Genomic DNA, 20,287 nt, shown 5'->3' with positions numbered 1-20,287 from the left:
CTTGATATTTTACAATTACTTGAGGCATCACTTAACCTTAGTTTGCATACACCGCAAGTTACCTTGAACCAGACCAGACTTATCTTATGATGTGAATCTTTAACATTCATCTTCCTGCATTGGTTCTCCCTGATCTAGAGCCTTATATTTATAAATCGCCATTATCTGTGCAGCAGCCTTCCTCTCTGCTATATTTTCTATCAGGCTTTGCACAGACCTAACTACTAAGGGTATAAGACACGGTAGGAGTAGACATAACATTAAAATCAGTAGGACTCCACCTACCACTGCCTTAAGCCCTCCAAACCACTCATACCAGCTACCAAACCAACTACTTGGATTATACCCTTTCCATACCTGAGTAGGCACATGCGCTAGTTTAACCATATGGCTAGTAAGCTCAGCTATTGCTTGCCCTTCGTCATCTATTTGAAGACAGCAATTGCTCAGGTTAAACTTCCCACATACACCTCCCTCTACTGCCAAAAGGTAATCCAAGGCTAATCTATTCTGGTATACTGCTGTCCTCATCCTGGTATTATGCTTCGCTAGGAGATTGAGCGCTTGTGATGTTTCGTTAGTGATAATCTCAACCACCGCCTGTAATCTTATAATGCGGTTGAGCATATAAATAGGGGTTCTATAACCAAAGGTACCATCTTCTGCCCACGTGGCTGGCCCATAATAATCTATAATACGCTGGGGAGGCCATTCATTATCTTCCCAGGCGCCTATCTCTATGGGTCCCCTTTTCTTCCTATGATTCACATCATACACTTTAACACCTAAAGTCTCACCTGTTTCAATAGGTAACAAGAAGAAGGATGGTTTGAGCATACCCAACACACATGCCCCTTCCCAGTTCTGTGGCAACTCCGAATAGGCTTTCTTACCACAGATCCAGTACAAATTTGCTGGGGCTCTCCAGGTAGATGTGATAGATAGGTCAAACCACACATCCTTTAAATTGGTGTATCTAGCAAACGGGTTAGATGGTTCTGAGACATTTGAAGCCGACCACCAAGTTGTATTCTTTGTATCATCATCATAAGCTTTTTGCCCTAGACAAGTTAATTCTCCTACAGAAGTATTATACATTATTCCTTTCCTTGCTATGCAAACATAACCTATGATGGAGGTCTTTAATCTCCACTCAGATTTACCTCTAACACTCATATGATAATCGGCTTGTGTAGATATTAGTTGGTCAACTGCCTCAGAACCGGACATTACCTCCTTTGCTTCCCAAGGCCATTGGTCTCCCAAGTTAGTACCTCCACACACATAGCAGTTGGTAACATTAAGATTACCGGCAATACTTTCGGCTAAATCAATGAACAGGTTTTTAGCATTATGGGGGATCTTATTATCTATACTCATCTCTTCATAAAAGGAATGGTATACTTGATGAGTCTGGGAGGATACCGTATCAGTCTCTATCCCTATAAATAATACTGTCCCAGGATCTAAACCCGTCCCGTATATTTGAAACCCAAATAAATTGCCATATTTGTCTAAGAACTTGTCGGGGTTATTTATAAGTATATGGACTGGGTTACATTCCATAGACCTACAATATGGGCTAGTCGGCAACTTAGTCACTATCATGTCCTTGTCTACTGTCTGTCCCCAAGTCGCCCACCCCACACAAGACCAATATGGGCAAAAGTTATACTCTCTATTTGGGCATCTAGGACTCACATATTTATTTTTACTACTGGGACAAATATATTTATCATTAGACCCATACGTCCTCTCCCATCTAAGATCCCCACATACATTCCACGGCTTTCTACCACTTGATATCGCTTTACACGCATCAAATAGCAGAACACCCGAAGAATGTACGGATTCTAACACCGTCTTATTAATTAGGGTCCCCTGAGGATCTCCATTCCTGAGAGTCAACCAAATTGTACGAGGTTGATACTCCGGACTGAAGCACTTAGGTTCTCCTACTCCTAAATGGCACACACTATAGTCTATATTTAGGTATCTACATCTCGATACATCTCCTTTACACTCGTATTGTGAATGCCAAATTAGGGTTTGGGAAATATGGTTACCTGTTCTCGTAGTCTTAATGCATACCTCACAGCTAGGAGTGTCGGTACCTCTACCTTCCTGAATATAAAAACACACATAAATAAACACTATCAAAAACACATCTTTCGCCGTCATCCTCAGTCTTCGTCCGTGCGAAGGCACCTCAGCTTCCAGGATGTGAGGGCTGCAGGGAATGGAGTTCTGCTCGTCTTCACAGGAGTCCCTTCGAGACTTTCCCTGGCTTATAAACTATGAGTCGGTGGGCGGACAGGCTTTATTATGGCCTTCTCACTCACGCACCAAATCCCCAAAATAATAAAATTTGTAATCCACAATAATTCCTCGTTACTCCGACTGAGTAGTGCGTTTTAACCGGATCTCTGGATCTGCTGTAACTTGCCAAGAATCGACTGCTGCTGGTTTAACCCTGGAGTGATGTATCCACGGAGTCACTTCGGCTACTTTTATCGCTGTAGGGGTAGACAAAAGAACAACATAAGGACCTCTCCACTTGGGCCCTAACGGTACATTATTCCACTCTTTAATCCACACTTGATCTCCTGGATGATAACTATGAACTGGGGGATAAATATTCACAGGTAATCTATCTTGTACCCATTTCTGTACCTCCTCCATAGTCTTACCCAACTCTACAACCTGCTGCCGGGTAATTCCTTCTCCCAACTGACTCAAATCCCCCCTTAAGTTACCAAGTACGGGAGGTGGTCGCCCATACATGATTTCAAAAGGAGAGAGGCCCATCCTTCTGGTAGGGGTACTGCGGATTCGCAATAGAGCTATGGGTAAGAGAACGTTCCACTTAAGTTGGGTTTCCTGACACATTTTAGCCAACTGATTCTTAATAGTTCTATTCATTCTCTCTACCTTACCAGAGCTCTGGGGTCTATATGCAGTATGAAGCCTCCACTTTATACCAAGCATATGAGTCAGTTGTTGTAGGCACTGATGAACAAAAGCTGGACCATTGTCCGATCCTATAGAACAGGGTAGTCCATATCGGGGTATTATTTCTCGTAGCAGGAATCTCACAACTTCTCCTGCTTTCTCTGTACGAGTAGGACATGCTTCTACCCAGCCTGAATAGGTGCACACAATTACCAGCAGGTAACGATGTCCACCCGATTTAGGCATCACTGTAAAGTCTATTTGTAGATCGGACATGGGGAGTCCCCCCATAAACTGGACTCCTGGTGGCTTTACTGGTCCTTGTCTTGCATTATTTTTAGCACACGTTACACATCTGCGTACAATGGCCTGAGTCAAGTTGGACAATCTTGGTATGTAGAAATGTTTTCTGAGAGATTCTTCAGTACTGTCTCTCCCAGAATGTGTCCCGTTATGATAATTTTGGACAATTTCTACCGCTAGTGATGCTGGTATGACTATTCTTCCATCTTCTAGCTGATACCACTTGTTCTCCAAATACTTTCCTGGTTCAGTCTTCAACCACTCCTCTTCTTGAGCTGTATAAACTGGAGTCCATTGGGACAGCGGGGTTGGTATAAGAGCAGCTATATGCCCCACATACTCCTGTCTTCCTGATTCAGCAGCACGCTTAGCTGCACTATCTGCCATCCGATTTCCATTGGTTACATCACTATCTCCTCTCAGATGCGCTCGACAATGTATAATACCGACTTCTTTCGGCTCCCACACTGCTTCCAATAGTTGTAGGATTTCAGCTGCGTACTTGATTTCTTTGCCTTCTGAATTCAGTAGTCCTCTTTCTTTATACAAAGCTCCGTGGGCATGAGTGGTTAAAAACGCATACTTGGAGTCCGTATAGATGTTCACTCTTAAACCTTCAGCCAATTGTAACGCTCGTGTCAGTGCTATCAATTCTGCCTTTTGTGCTGATTTTCCTTTCGCCAGTGGCCGAGCTTCTATCACCTTGTCTATTGTTGTTACTGCATATCCTGCATAGCGGATCCCTTCTTTCACATAACTACTGCCGTCGGTGTAATATTGAACATCGGGGTTCTGGATGGGGAAATCACGAAGATCTGGTCTACTTGAAAATACTTCATCCATTACTTCCAAACAATCATGTTGACTTTCAGTAGGTTGTGGCAAAAGGGTAGCTGGATTTAAGGTATTTACAGTCTCTAAATGCACTCTTGGGTTTTCACACAACATTGCTTGATACTTGGTCATACGGCTATTACTAAACCAATGATTTCCTTTGTAATCCAACAACGTCTGTACTGCATGTGGGACTCGTACATAAAGTTCTTGACCCAGAGTGAGTTTATCGGCTTCAGCTACTAGCAGGGCGGCTGCAGCTACGGCTCTTAGACAAGGTGGAAGTCCGCTGGCCACTGCATCCAATTGCTTAGACATGTAGGCAACAGGTCTTTGCCATGATCCCAAGTACTGTGTCAATACTCCCACAGCCATTCTTCTTTGCTCATGTACATACAGGTAGAATGGTCGTGTGTGATCAGGTAGACCTAATGCTGGGGCACTCATCAAAGCCTTCTTCACATCTTCAAATGCCGTTTGCTGTTCTTGAGTCCATAAGAAGGGGTCGTGCTCTGTACCTTTGATAGCTGCGTACAGAGGTTTTGCCAGTATCGCGTAGCTGGGAATCCATATCCTACAGAAGCCTGCTGCCCCCAAGAATTCTCGCACTTGTCTTCTATTCTTGGGTATCGGTATTTGGCAGACAGCTTCTTTTCTCTCTGGCCCCATAATTCTTTGACCTTCAGAGATATGGAATCCCAGATATTTGACAGTTGGCAAACACAACTGAGCCTTCTTTCTAGACACCTTGTATCCTGCCTTCCAGAGGATGTGTAGTAGATCGTGCGTCGCTTGCTGACATTTTTCTTTTGTAACTGCTGCTATCAACAAGTCATCTACATATTGTAACAATACACACTCTCCTGGGATGGACTCGAAATCCAGTAGATCTTGACTTAGAGCTGAACCAAATAGGGTAGGTGAATTTTTAAACCCTTGGGGCAGTCTTGTCCAGGTCATTTGGCGTTTTGAGCCCGTTACAGCGTTCTCCCATTGGAAAGCGAAGATACATTGACTTTCTGCGGCAATTCGGAGGCAAAAGAAGGCATCTTTGAGATCTAAGACTGTGAAGTAAGTAGCCCCGCCCGGAATTAAAGCAAGCAGGTTATATGGATTGGGCACGACTGGATGTATACTAACAACCGCATCATTGACTGCTCTCAAGTCCTGCACAGGTCGATACTCATCTGTACCGGGCTTTTGAACAGGCAGCAATGGGGTGTTCCAAGGGGAAGTACAGAATTTTAGGATACCATACCGTATGAACTTATCCAGATAAGATTGGATGTTCTTCTTAGCCTTCTGCGGGATGTGGTATTGTCTTAGGCTTACTGGATAAACCCCAAGTTTTAGTTCGATTTTAATAGGTGGAATATTGCGGGCCAGTCCTGGTGGGTTGTTCTCTGCCCAAACTCCTGGTATGTTGAATAAGGATTCATCACTCCTAGGGTTTTGGATAGTCAACGCTGTATAAAGTCGCCACTCTTCTTCCTTTGGTACGGATAAAGTCATAATACCTGAAGGTCCATTAAACTTTAGAGATGTTGTTCCATTTGGTAGGAACGTAATCTGCGCTTGTAATTTAGATAGCATATCACGTCCCAGCAATTGGACTGGACATTCAGGCATATAAAGGAATTGATGTTTTACTACGTGGCCTCCCAATGTACAGAGTCGACTTTTAAGAACCGGTTTTTCAGCACTTCTTCCAGTTGCTCCTATCACAGTAATAGTCCTTCCAGATGGAGGAGCAACTAGATTAGTCACCACTGAATGTTCAGCACCAGTGTCGATCATGAACGCACTCCTTTTTCCCCCTATTGATACATCGACCATAGGCTCCGCTCGACCAAGGGGGATGGAGCCCGGTCGGTATCAATAGTCCTCCATGACCGTGTCAGCCAATCCTACAAAGTCCCTACCTTCTCTATCGCGGGACCTTTGCGCTGCTGGAATATACCTGTCTTCCCTAACACTTCCTCTGTTCCCATTACTCCCTCTATTACCATTACTCCCTCCGGGGCCTCCTCTACCTCTCGCTCTGCCTCTAAAGTTTCCGTAGCCTGCCCTGGGTAGGTCTCTCTCGTACTGCTCTCTTTGTGGACATTCGTTCCTCCAATGCCCTTCTTCCTTGCAATACGCGCACTGATTCCTACTCAAAGGCTCCCTATTCCATCTACTATCGCCTCTATCCGGGCCCCGTCTATCTACGCCTGCGATCGCTACCGCTAGCATATCAGCCTTTTTACGCATCTTGCGCTCTTCCTCTTTCTTACTTTCTGTATCCCTATTCATATAAACCTTATTCGCTACCTCCATTAGTTGGGTGATGGACATACCTGCAAACCCTTCCAATTTTTGTAGCTTGCGCTTAATATCTCCGTAAGCTTGGCTGACAAAGGCGGAGTTCACCATTCGGGAATTATCTGCGTCTTCCGGATTAAAGGGGGTATACAAGCGGTATGCCTCCAATAATCGGTCATAAAAGACACTGGGCGCTTCATCGCTTTTCTGAATCACCTCAACTGTCTTCGACATGTTAATAGCTTTCTTTCCTCCTGCTTTCATGCCAGCAATTATAGCGTCTCTATAGGCTCTGAGTTGAACCATATCAGCACCATTTACGTTCCAATCGGGATCGGTGTTGGGATAATGTGTTGCGGCCCATGCTGCTGGATTTGCTTGGTTCAAAGCACGGGCTCTATCCTCTAGTGCTTTAATGGCCGCTTGATTAATTCTTGTCCTTTCCTCATTGTTAAACAAAGTCATTAATAACTGCTGGCAATCAGCCCATGTCGGATTATGCGTCTGTACTATTGAGGTGAACAGATCAGTCATAGCTTGTGGTTTCTCAGTATACGAGGAATTGTGGGTCTTCCAGTTTAAAAGATCGGTTGTAGTGAATGGGACATATACGAAGACTGGGTCAGCATGTGCCATTTGACCTGCGGCATCGATATAGGCTGACCCAGGATTCAGGCGAAGAGGCATCTGATAGTGCTTTAATTGTTGGGTACCGGTCAGTTGTCGGGTTTGGATGGGGCTACGTAAAGGGGCGTCAGTCATGGGTTCCGGTCAGGGAGAGATAGGGTATGGGGATGTGGGAAGTTGGTTTGGGGAAAAGGTTGTAAATAAAACACTTCGAGTCGAGTTAGATGAAGCTTGACCGGAAGTCTGAAGTGGCGCCAAATCAGGATATTCGTTTTTAATGGGGGTTGGTTCTGATTCCGGAAGGGGAGATTTAGTACGAGGGGGGGTGGATCCTGTACTGGAGGAGGAAGCGGAAGTGGATGAGGGTAATGAGGGGAGGGGTGCAGGACTTCCTGCGCTTGCGTCACTTCCTCTTAACGGAAAGTAAGGGGGCGGCAAAGGGATCTCGGACTCAGGGGGCGTGTCCAAAATGGGCCTAACACCTGTCCTAGTGGACAAACAAGTTCTAGCTACCATGAGGCGACACTGCTCCTCGTGGCATGTCTGAAGCCATTTTGGCGAGTCATTTACGGCCTGTCTCCAGCAGTCAATATAAGGAAACTGGCCGTAAAGTTCAGGCCTACCTGATACAGCCACGTGTAAGCGCTGTACCATAGTTGGATCCAAACTGCCACGTGGCGGCCATGCCGCAACCAAAGTAGGCCACTCCCTAGTACACAAAGTGACCAAACGTACAGGAGACATTTTAACCCCAAAATCACAAGTTTTGAATCCCTTTTTAAAATTCTTCACCATACAACCTAAGGGATCCGGAATCGTTGACTGCGACGCACCCATACTTAACAATGGAACGTCGTCGACAACGAATACTATACACGCGTACTATTCAACAGTCACACCCGATTCCTCTGGCAACAGCACCACGTGGTACAGTTACCAAGTGAAACGTACACAATAACAATAAACACTCAGGGAATTCCCGTACACACACAGCTGTTACACCAGTCACTAGATAATCAATATTATGCCCTTTGGCGTAACTATACAGTCACCCACGCTATAATTCTCTATATACGAATTACCCGTCTATAACACACCCCAGTAACATCGTCTTTTACAAATAGCGGTTACAGTACGGTTAGCATAGGTCAAAGCACAAGTTAAGGTCACAATACAATTATTAGTGGTTATGGTGTTAAAACATGCAATTGACGACAATGATTAGTACTTATATACAGTGTCAGTAAATATACAGGGTTATGGTACCGTGCACTATAATACAGCAACACACTATTAACACTCTCGCTAGACGGCTGAGCTCGCGCTATCTAACAAGATATACACTTTACTAAACAATCTTTATCACATTTACAATTCCCAACTAAACTATTGGCCAGTACCTTGAATGGACTACCTAAAACTATATACACCCGTTTTGGTTAGCCACACTGCCCAATCACCACATATAGCGAGCTAGAGAACCGAATTTACACAGGCGCCTCTTAGTCGCACTATCAAAAGTCTAGTGGGTTCCAAATTTACACGCCTTCCCACTTAGCCCAGATAGGTTGAGAGCTAGCGAACCGAATTTACACAGGCGCCGCTTAGTCTCCCGGTCCCTCCGACCTAGCGAACGTAATATACACCCTAGAACGCTAGTCTAGACAAGACACCGGTGTCCGGCTAGGGCTATTTACACCAGGACCCCGCCTGACTAACAAAATCAAACGGTCTGACTAAAGAGCGTTCGATCGAGCGGTGCGCCTTCGCTCCTTCCCTCCGACAGAGGGGGCAGATACACAGATTCAAAACCCCTTTGTGCCTACCGCACAATCGGTATACCCCTAGTGGGTCCTGCCGTCTAAAACAGCAGTTGTCTTACCTCCTCGTTCCTGAACCTGAGTTCACACTCATCGACGGGGACACCCCAGCACTTCTCACGTAGAGGCCGATGATCTCCTGGACAACGGACCAGTGGCGCCGAGACGAAGGGAGGTCCACGCAGAAGTTCAGGGGTGCAGCCGTAGAGAACGTGGGCAAAGATAGACCGTCTCACGCCTCTGCCTCTCAGCTACCGTTGAACGATGAGCTTCCCGGCCAATGCACCAAATGATACCGGAGAAACTGACGGAAGCCAAGCACAGAGAGATGGACACAGGTTTCTTCAGGAAGGAAGAGATTCTTTATTGGATCACCGATCGGGACTCAGAGGGACTAGCGTCACCAAAATACCACAAGTTCTGAGCCCCGGACAATAGTGCAGGCTCCTTATATAGGCACATAACTCCTCCCATATTAAGCTCCACCCGCACATTCTCTTAACCAATCAACACAAATAAGAATTAACTTCCTGCTTGACCGCATGGCTTGTCCAGCACAATGGAGGAGGGGAATACTATATCCTGTATTCTTGCACATGCTCCGTACACTACTGATCGTATCTTGCCACGTGCAACCAACTGATCGATACGTCAGCATATGCACGTACACATGCCACGTGGTAATCTCGGCCTACTAAATTTATTTTTACCGAGATTCCACCACACTTTCAGTAGGTAGCAAAACTAAAGGTATATTTGTTGTTCTCCCAGGCCCAGACTGGCTATCTGGCAAATAGGCAAATGCCCAGTGGGTTGCGATGACAATGGGCCAAGGCCTGCTGTTGTGTTTAAAGAACCTCTCGAGCTGGCACATACAAAGCTGACACTACATGTGAGCTGGCACAAAGAGGACTAATCTAATCTCAGATATATCTACAAATACAATGCACCACTTGATCTGTCCACCAGATGTCCAGAGATCACCATCCCCCCCCCCCCCCCCTCCTTGGCCAAACGTAATCAAATAAGAGCAGAGCATAAACTTTTCTTTTTTTTTTTTTTCTTTTTTTACAACCCGAGACCATGTCCACACACAAATGCCAAATCCCACCTAAACACAGACAGACTGCAAACATCCACCACCACACACATTAAAAATAGCCCCTATTATATTGTTTTATTATCAGACACACTACAAAACACTTCCCTCCATAAACAATCAGCAACTGTCCACAGTGGTTGCGTAGTAGAAGGCACTGTTACATGAAAACTGTCCTGGTATACAGACAGACACAAACACAAACATCACAGCCTAATCCACAAACACACAAGCCCACAAACAGCCTCACGTATGTATCACCACACATATCCTTCAATACAAAAGAGGAGATAAGGTTGCCCCAAAACAGAATAGACAAAGTGTAGTTACAAATATATTAGAAATCCGAGATATATAAAAAAAAATCCAATATAAAAAATAATAAGAAGTGCAATAAAGGTCCCAATGAAACTTGCCAGAAGACATCCTTCCATACACATGCAAAAACACAAGGAAGCTACTCCTGCAACATGGAACACCACAGGAAGTCTTCTCCCACACACAGAACTCCACACACACGCACCATGATGTCTCAGCCATGACCCACTTTAGTTCTCTGGTGTTATTACATAAGCATGTGATATATCATTTTACTAATGCAAGAGCTCTTTAGCAGGGCTCTCCCATGACCTGTCCTTAAAAGTCACCAACTGATGGACATGTTCGTCTGACACCACCCTTCCTTTCGGGCTGCTTGGCCTTTAAATGTCCAGCCTGAATTTTTGTCCTCGCGTACCCCTGTGTATTCCTATTCTGAGGTTTGTTAAATGTGTACATATTTGTGGCATTGAAGTATAAAACATATCAAGGATTTATCTTTTAAGGCTATTGAAAACACACGCTTCATACAAAAATATTCAGGTAATATAAACACTCCAAAACAATGTTCACCGCTTTCTGAAGTTTTAATTGCATTAACTTGTAACAAGGCTGTTGATGTCTATATTGATATCGCATTTTGATTAATGAATGTAATGGAAACATTGAGAAGAATGAAAGAAGCATTGTACTACCTAATAATAACTTGATCTTTATTGAAAAAAGCAAAAATACATTCTTTATATTAAACAGAACAGTTGTTTGGAATGTACAGTTTAAAAACAAGAACCAGCTTTAGGCACACATAACAATGCTTTGCACAAACGTATATGCTATGTCATGGAAAATGTAATCCGCTATTTATGATAATGACATTTTTCTGTGTTTCTGCCTAACAGTTTGTTCTGGGCATCCAGTCAAATTTTCAAGGTCTGAGGTGACGTAAATCTAACAAATATGTATTATATAAAAAATCCACAAACACACTAAATACAAAACATTTAACAATGTTAAAACTAACTATCACAATAAATATAGAGCATCACATGCTTTGGTTTTGCAATGCTTGAACAGTCACTTCTCTGAATTTTTGTTTTTTTAAATGTAATGTTTACTCAACCCACTAATTTCAGGTATGTCTAGGACATACTGGCCAAACAGTATAGTCTTCCCTTTAACCTTTTAACTACGTTACACTAGAACTACGCTTTAAAGCAATACTGTCCTGTTTCTTTATACAGTGCCCTCCACTAATATTGGCAGCCTTGGTAAATATAAACAAATAAGGCTGTGAAAATGTGTCTTTGTTGTTTAACCTTTTAATCTTTTGTTCACAAAATACACAAAACTACTCTGCTCTCATGGACATCATGCCACTCTTTATATAATTAATAATTGTATAATTATAAAGTTACAAATAAGGGAGAACCAAGCCCCTCCCCCCCCCCCCAATTCCCCCTCATCCTTCCCCCCCCCCCCCCCCCCCATTTTTCTGAGAATGATACAAAACTTTTGCAAACTCTATGTCACATAGAGGGGTGGGGGGGGATGAGACACATAGAGGGGCTAGGGGAAATGATAAACATAGAAGGGTGTGGAGGAATGTGACAGATAAAGGGGTGACGGGGAATGAGATACATGGAGGGGATACCGGGGCCTGGTGGTTTATGGTTAGGCCTCAGTGTATAGAAACTCAATGGATTTTCAAAACAGATCAGGGAAATGTGCGCAATGAGCTCAAACAAGTAATGATATTCTAGTCTATCATATGCCTTCTCCACATCCAAGAGAGGAGCAGATGTGTCAAAGTGTCCCTCTTTGTCCATTTGAAATGTTGCATTAACAATAGCACATGTCCCCAACAGCCAACCATGTCCAATGATATATGACTCCCACAGCCCCAATATTCCACTGCAACATTTACCCCACAGACCTCCATTACTCATACCCCCACAGTCTCCATACCAAATACCACATATCCTCCAAAGTCTTCATTGCAACATATACCCTACAACTTTCCATTACTCCTATTCCCACAATCCCCAATAGCCAGTACTACATGTCCTGAATATCCCCCAATATCCAGTACCATAGGTCTCCCTCAATCCTCCTTTACTCATAACTACAACAGCCCCCATTTATCCAATCCCACATTCTCCCCATTGCCCTACATTACTTATAACACAACAGCCTCTATATCCAATGCCACATAACCACCACAGCTATATAGCCCCCAGTATGAGTAGCCTCATATTCCCCACAGCTTTTCATAACTCATGATCCTCAAGGTCATGAGTAATGGGTTCATATTGACAGCCCTTAAGGTCTTATTGACACCCATAGGCTTTTAATGTATTTAAATGTTAGCTTTTTTTAATGTGGTGGCTGCACAGCCAGTCCACGCATAATTAACCTCGCACTGCGGAGGTTATAGTGCTTTGAGTATGCCTTTAAGTATGCTCTATCAAATAATAGTAAATAAAAAAAAAAGCTACTGAGCTGACAATCTTAACAACCTCACGCAAATGGGCAACTCTGTTGAGGTGGACAAAATCAGGGCAGACCACATGTTTTTACCATATCCCACCTGTCTTGTCTTTCATCCAAGCTATACATGTTAAAATCCTTTAACCTTTCCTTGTAAGTTTTATCCTGCAATCCATGAACCAGTTTAGCAGCCCTACTCTGAACTCTCTGTAATATAGCTAGCACATAGTTGCAATGGACCTACAAGAATTTGGTAGCAAATTGTGTGCTGTATGCCATAGCCTTTTTTAGGCCAACAACACTCAAATTATTAAAGGGAAACTGTCACTTCTTGGGTTTTTTAATGTTACTTTTACATATTCCTATGTTTAACAAATTTGTATTTGTCAGGGGTGAAAAATAAATTAAAGTGTTACTCAAACCAAAAACCAGAGTTTTCCTAAAGCACTGTTTTTTGTTAGATTAACCCTTTGTTAGGTGGTCCTCCTTACCCAAACTTAAAAAAAAAACACAAAAAATTACCTCTGTTTCAGCGTTGAGTCAAAGTTCTCTCTTCATCCAGATCATCCATACCTGTCGTCAATCCCCCTCACCGAAGACAGGACAGACTGAGGGGAGGAAAAGTGTCAGGAGAAGGGGGGCATGCTGCAACTGGCTGGCTGGCATCAGCTTGCTGTGTATGCTAGAGTTAGGTGCAATTTTGCGCAGAATTTACATTATCCAGCGCAGGCTGATGACGCTGGCAAAGTTGTGTATACACCTCTGGCAACTAAAGGGCTCATTCCTGTATGTGCAGCTTTTCAAAGCAAAATGCTGCACATACAGACTCTAGGCACTGTGACCACTTCAAATCCCTGAAGTGGTCATGATGCTTTGAGTTACCCTTTTCAGAAATACATACCTCCACATCTCCAACTGGGTGCCTTTATGTTAACGCTATATGAATCATAGTTATAACCTCTGTCCTTTGCACCAGTCAGCATATAGAAAGCATACAGAGAATAGAAATAAACAACATTTCTATTTTTCCTCTTCATTTGCAATGTTTGCCCTGTTTTCACCTTGTCCGAACTTTATTATCGTGCAACGTGCTAACTACTTATTATAAATTTAAAACACAGAGTATTTGTGTACATTCCAGAAGAGACAGTACCCCTAAAAAGATGCACGGTTCCTGTATTATAAACTATGTCAATTGTTAATTATGGAATAATTTTATATAACATAATTAGAAAAGTAAAGAATCGTTTCTTTAAAAATATATTTCACGACTAATAACCCAGCATGTTAAGTATCACTGTATTTAGAAAACCAGTTTTGAAAATGAATGATACAGTCATGGTATTGGTTTAGTAACGTTTTAGTAAATAGCTCAGTGATATTATATTACGCAGTTTAGACATTATTACCGAGTAATCTTCTTTTTATTACAGGTGTTTTATTTTAAATTGAAATTGTGTACAATTGGCGAGGATATTGCAAAGGAGAGCCACAACAGCTAACTGGGACATTTGTAACTCAGCACATTGTCATACTGCTTTTGACAAACATTTGCAATCTCTTCATTAATCCGTCACAATTCAACGTTTTCGAATAATATCCTATGTATGAAAATGCTATTGACTGTTTTTGTATCCTAACTGTCCATATCAGTCTGTAGGGATATCAGAAACTGAAACCACAAGAAATAATATACCATATAGCGTGGGAGATGTTCTCAGATTGTTAACATGTTATAGATGGCAGTAGTTAACTTGAATGCAAAAACTGTAAATAATTATAATATAACAATGGTCAGAAATGTATTTTAATTCATTTATGTATCAGAGATTAATGCTTTCAAAATAATGGGATGATAATGATTTATTAATAAAGTACCAACATGCTCCAGCTGCACCCTTCAATTACGAAGCACAGCATTCCTCCATACAACAAGCAGAAGAAGACTAACAAATATATCTATATATAAGGCTTAGCACACAGAACCCAAGCACTGGGCATTGACATTATTTGCACAGCAATATACAGTGATACATTTATTGAACTAGTATGAATAAGATGGCTGGTTCTTGCAAGGTCTTAGATATAAAAGAAGTGTCTTGTAAATTATGTTATAACAATTGCAGATGGGAGCTAACTTGGGAGCATGGCATCTACTAAACAGTAACCATTTCTAGCAATTTATGTCTGTTATTTGTACCACACACTGATAGAAATACCTGAGTTGATCTCAATAGCATATATTTTACTTTCAGAATAGATTTACATTACCCTGGAAAGGTATATGTTTTACCATGTTAATCCAATCCCCTCCTACTGCAGTTATTAAATTCACTTAAATCACCATTTATTGACTAAGTAATTTCTGTAATTAAACTGACAGAGTATTCACATAATATAACTTCTCAGCTAATAGTTTATGTTATCCTGTATCATGCATTGTCCATTATAGTGAATAATGCCAGCCTTACTGATAATATACATTGGCTGCACACTCTGACCTCGTGGTCCTAGTGCCCCCCAATTTCAGTGGCGCTGGAGGCACCCCCTAGACCCCTGCCTGCCCAGCTTAGTGCCCGGGCCCCCTTTATTCTCAGTTTGTGTGGGAGGCTGGTGAGGGACGATGGTCCCAGAGTCCCTGGTTGGGGGTTATGGGCTGGACTGGCAGGGTGCAGAGAGGGGGGCTGCTGATCACTGGGATGTGAGCCCTGCTGTGTGCCATGCTGGCAAGGCTGGGGCAGGCTGGCTGGTGCTGCAGGCTGACATACCGGGCGCAGTGTCTGGGCTCCCCATGCTCTATATGAGAGACGGGAGTCCCCATGGTTGAGGGGCAAGGTCTGCGCTGGGCATGCGGTGCTTGCTATCTGCCAGTCCAGTGAGCGGTGCCCGGGGTAGAGGGCACAGAGGGCTGCCCGCAGGCGCTGGTTCTCCTTCATCAGTTCCATTGCCTTCAGCTCCAGCAGCACCTCCTCCATCCGCCTCCGCTCCCTGCAGCGCCGCGCAGCCTCATTATTGCGCCTCCTGCGGATCCAGTAAGCGCTGCTGGGCTCCGGGCGCCCAGACTGCGCCGCCTGCTGGGGGCCGGACATACTGCCTCCTGGGAGGGCAGAGCCGGGGCTGCACAGTCCTGTTTCCATCACGGATTAATAATCTGATAAGTGGGGGCTGCCAACCTCCTTATTCATCCAGATCCAGCCTGGGGAACCACTGCTGCTGGACCAGGACTGAGAACAAATAATCTGTGAGATGGTGCACAAGGTCAGCTAGTGTCAGGGAGATGGATATAGTGTGATGTAGCCAGATACCAGGAGGCTATTCAATATTAGGACCCAGAGTGCTGTGTGTGAGTCTGGGGAGTAACAGGCACTTGGCTTGCAGTAAGCACATCAAGTTGTGGATCAAAACATTCTCCAGGTTCCACAGAGTTCCAAATAAGAGTATGAAAGCAGGTTCCAGCAGGTGCTATGTCTGCAGAAAGCCAGTGTGGAAAGTTCCTCTGAATACTCACAGTTATCAGACACCCAGTGACTGGGCAACATCTGTTTGTATCTTTAAAAGTACTGGACAATCGCGTATCTGGGAAATAGGCAAAATCACTTCAGGGTTCAGCAGAATTCAGCAGAAAATTTGAAGGTCTCAAGTCTGGAGCCTAAAAGCAATTCTGGAAATAATTTGTCACAAGAAAAATAACCAAAGTATTTGTTGCAAGTGAAACAAGAGAACATCTGTTTAGGGAGTCAGTATAGGTGACTTATAGCCATTATATAGAGGTTTTTACAGTACTTCCCCTCCCCCTGCCAGATACCACTAGGTACTCCCTTTTAGGTGGGAGGATTTTTGGAGCCAGAGATCACAGATATGAACCTATAGTTTCATTGAAACCTTGTCTAAATCAAGTCTTAGGACATCTTGCGCATAACTTCAACCCACTTCTATATTCTTTACTTTGTTCTTATTATAACAAGTAGGAAACCAAGATAATCCCCATGTAATTGCATAATGTGCGTTACATTGAGTTACACATCTGTCAAAAATGAAACATTAACACACAGCTGCACATACTTAAAGTGTTTCTTCAGTTAAAAGTGATATTCTACTACATATTTTGGGATTTTACACATTTAATTTGAAAAGAGACTGAGTAATTGTTTTAATTTGCTTTACATAGAAAGCAGCAGTATTAGATTGCCGTGGTAATATGGCTAAATGTGGAGTACTTACTTTCTCGAACTGTTCTTCACCCCAATATAATTGGGTTCACATATTTATTTCAGTAGTTGCCTAATACTTGGATAAGGAACATCCTATCCATTAGGCTACAAGCAATTACCCACAATAAATTGGTTTACTGTAACCGTATTGCCTTCCACAGTGCAACAGAGTAGCCCAATCCCCCCCCTTCCCTCAATTTTTGGCCATATTTTAGTAAAATATATTTTATTTATTTTATTACTTGTTGGTTTTTAGTTTTGGAACTCTGGTCGTTACACTTCTTCAGGTTTATCTGATTGTCTGCTTGTTACATATTTTTAAATTCAGTATCGTACCTTGCACTACAGTTGTATTGATTTTGTATAACAACATTATTGTTGTTTTTTTTCTCAATAAAAAAGACAAAAGAATGAAATTGAGAATTCTGGCAGCTGAGTGGTTTGTGGGTGCCTCAGGAACCCTACGTTTAGGTCGGACGTCTTCATCACTTTTTTGACCAAGCACCAGGGGCCTTGATAATGGCCTAATAGCATCATCATAATCACCACATGTTAAGTACTTGTGGTGCTTAAGCTGCCCTTTAAAATGGGAAAAGAAAATGATAAATACATCTGAATAGAGATATATATTTGTCTTGATTTATTCTGGAGCTGTAAGTTGAACAGCGGCCACTGGATCAAGAACTATTGAACAAAATATATTTGCTAAAAAATTTATATTCCATGGTGTGTACTTAGGGATATATTGACTTGTTTAATCAGCAATATCTGCTAATGCTTTATTATTATTTATAATTTATTTATTTAATTTTTTTTTTTGCATACGTACACATTTCTTTTTAACTTTGAATTATATAATGCCAACCAGTACTAATGCAGTTCTCATTATCATGCAAGTTTTAGAACTGTGTGCGCCCATTTTGTCTGACAGCGTACAACATTGCCATTTCTGCCATTTCCACATTTCCCTTTGAGAAATATTGGATTGGCAGATGTTGGTGACTATCGCACATGCACCATATGTTCACAATGCAGGTTTCATGCATACTTTTGTATGTTTCATATCCTGCATTAAAATAAGGATGCAGAACTCCCTGGGTCCTTCTGGCAACAATGTACACGCACGTTCTGGGCACATGGGAATGATGCAAGATGCTCTTATTGCACCAATCACTATGGTGTTGTACCTTAGTTGTTCCAATAGAGCAGGGCTGGGGAATCTTTTATCTGCCAAGGGCCATTTGGATATTTAAAACATCATTCGCGGGCCATACAAAATTATGAACTTAAAAATTAGCCTACTGTATTTGGTAAAAAAAATAATTAACTTACTCCTAATGTAAAATGTGGAACTTCTTCTCTTTGGTGTGATGTTAGCTGGTATTGATGATGTTGCTACTCGCAGTGTGTGTGTGTGTGTGAGAGGTGTAGTGTGTGTGAGAGGGGTGTATTGTGTGTGTGTGAGAGGTGCAGTGTGTGAGCGAGGGATGCAGTGTGTGTGTGAGGGGTGCAGTTTGTGTTTAAGGGGGTGCAGTGTGTTTGTGTGAGGAGTTCTGTGTGTGTTAGGGGTGCTGTATGAGGGGGGGTTGCTTGTGGAAGGGTTTTTGTTTTTGTATTTTTTCAAGGGGTTCTCTGTGTGTAGGGTGCAGTGTGTTTGTGTGAGGGGTGCTGTGTGTTTGTGTGAGGGGTGCTGTGTGTGTGTGTGTGTGGTGTAGTGTGTTTGTGTGAGGGATGCTGTGTGTGTATGAGTTTGAGGAGATGTATTGTGTGTGGTAGGGATGCTGTGTTTGTAAGAGGGGTCCAGTTTGTGTGTGTGAGGGGGTGCAGTGTGTGTGAGGGGGTGCAGTGTCTTTGTGTGAGGAGTTCTGTGTGTGTGGGTGCAGTGTGTTTGTTTGAGGGGTTTTGCGTGTGAGGTGTGCTTTGTGTCTGTGTGAGGGGTTCTGTATGTATGTGTGTGTGTGTGTGTGTGTGTGTGTGTGTGTGTGAGGGGTGCTGTGTGTTTGGGTAAGGGGTTATGTGTTTGTGTGAGGGATTATGTGTGTGTGTAAGGTGTTAAGTGGGTGTGTGCAAAGGGTGCAGTATGTGTGTTTGGGTGAGGGGTGCTGTGTGTGTGTGAGGGGGTGTAGTGTGTTTGTGTGAGGGATGCTATGTGTGTGTGTGTGTGTGTGTGTTTGAGTGTGTTTGAGGAGGTGTAGTGTGTGTGAGGGATGCTGTGTTTGTGAGAGGGTCCAGTGTGTGTGTGAAGAGGTGTAGTGTGTGTGTGTGAGTGGGTGCAGTGTGTGTGTGTGTGTGTGTGTGTGTGTGAGGGGGTGCAGTGTCTTTGTGTGAGGGGTTATTTGTGTGTGGGGTGCAGTGTGTTTGTTTGAGGGGTTTTGTGTGTGAGGGGTGCTTTGTGTTTGTGTGAGTGGTGCTGTGTGTTTGTGTGAGGGGTTCTGTGTGTGTGTGCATGTGAGGGGTGATGTATGTTTGGGTAAGGGGTTATGTGTTTGTTTGAGGGGGTTATCTGTGTTTATGTAAGAGGTTCTGTGTGTGGGTGGGTGTGCAGTGTTTGTGTGAGGGGTGCTGTGTGTGGGGGGGTGCAGTGTGTTTGTGTGAGGGTACAGAGTGTGTGTGAGTGAAGAGTGCAGAGTGTGTGTGAGTGAGGAATGCAGAATGTGTTTGCAGAATGCAGAGTGTGCAGAGGGGGTGCTGTGTGTTTCTGTGAGGGGTTCTGTGTGTGTTCGTGTGTGGGAGGGGTGCTGTGTGTTTGGGTGAAGGGGTTATGTGTTTGTGTGAGGGGTAATGTGTGTGTGTGAGGGGTTATGTGTGTGTGGGTGTGTGTGTAAGGTGTGCAGTATGTGTGCTTGCATGAGGGGTGCTGTGTGTGTGAGGGGGTGTAGTGTGTTTGTGTGTGAGGGGTTCTTTGTGTGTGTGAGGGGTTCTGTGTGTGAGGGGATGCAGTGTGTGTGTGTGTGTGAGGGGTTCTGTGTGTGTGTGAGGGGGTGCAATATGTTTGTGTAAAGTGTTTTGTGTGTGGGGGGGTGAAGTGTGTTTGTGTGAGGGATTCTGTGTGTGGTGGGTGCAGTGTGTTTGTGTGAGGGGTTCTGTGTGTGTTGGGTGCAGTGTGTTTGTGTGAGGGATTCTGTGTGTGGAGGGGTGCAGTGTATTTGTGTGAGGGGGTGTAGTGTAGTGTGTTTGTGTGAGGGATTCTGTGTGTGTGTGTGTGTGTGTGTGTGAGAGAGGTGCAGTATGTGTGTGAAGTGGTGTAGTGTGTGTCCAGGGTCTATATTGTGGTGGGGGGGATCAGGGAGAAAATCTGTATATTTATTCTTTTTACTTAAAAAGAGGGAAAA

General features: G+C 43.4%; 1 protein-coding gene across 1 annotated transcript; it reads right to left on the bottom strand.

The window, feature by feature from the left end:
• Nucleotides 1–15,155: 15,155 nt before the first annotated feature.
• On the bottom strand, nt 15,156–16,018 carry LOC134612731 (transcription factor atf-2-like). Its single transcript, XM_063457160.1, has one exon. The coding sequence runs from the start codon at nt 15,879–15,881 to the stop codon at nt 15,255–15,257; it is 627 nt and encodes a 208-aa protein (XP_063313230.1). The 5' UTR covers nt 15,882–16,018; the 3' UTR covers nt 15,156–15,254.
• Nucleotides 16,019–20,287: the final 4,269 nt, after the last annotated feature.

This window comes from Pelobates fuscus, chromosome 5 (assembly GCF_036172605.1).
Source record: "Pelobates fuscus isolate aPelFus1 chromosome 5, aPelFus1.pri, whole genome shotgun sequence".
Lineage (NCBI taxonomy): Eukaryota > Metazoa > Chordata > Amphibia > Anura > Pelobatidae > Pelobates > Pelobates fuscus.
The sequence above is the reverse complement of the archived record's forward strand: the minus strand, read 5'-3'. Positions and strand labels throughout refer to the sequence as shown.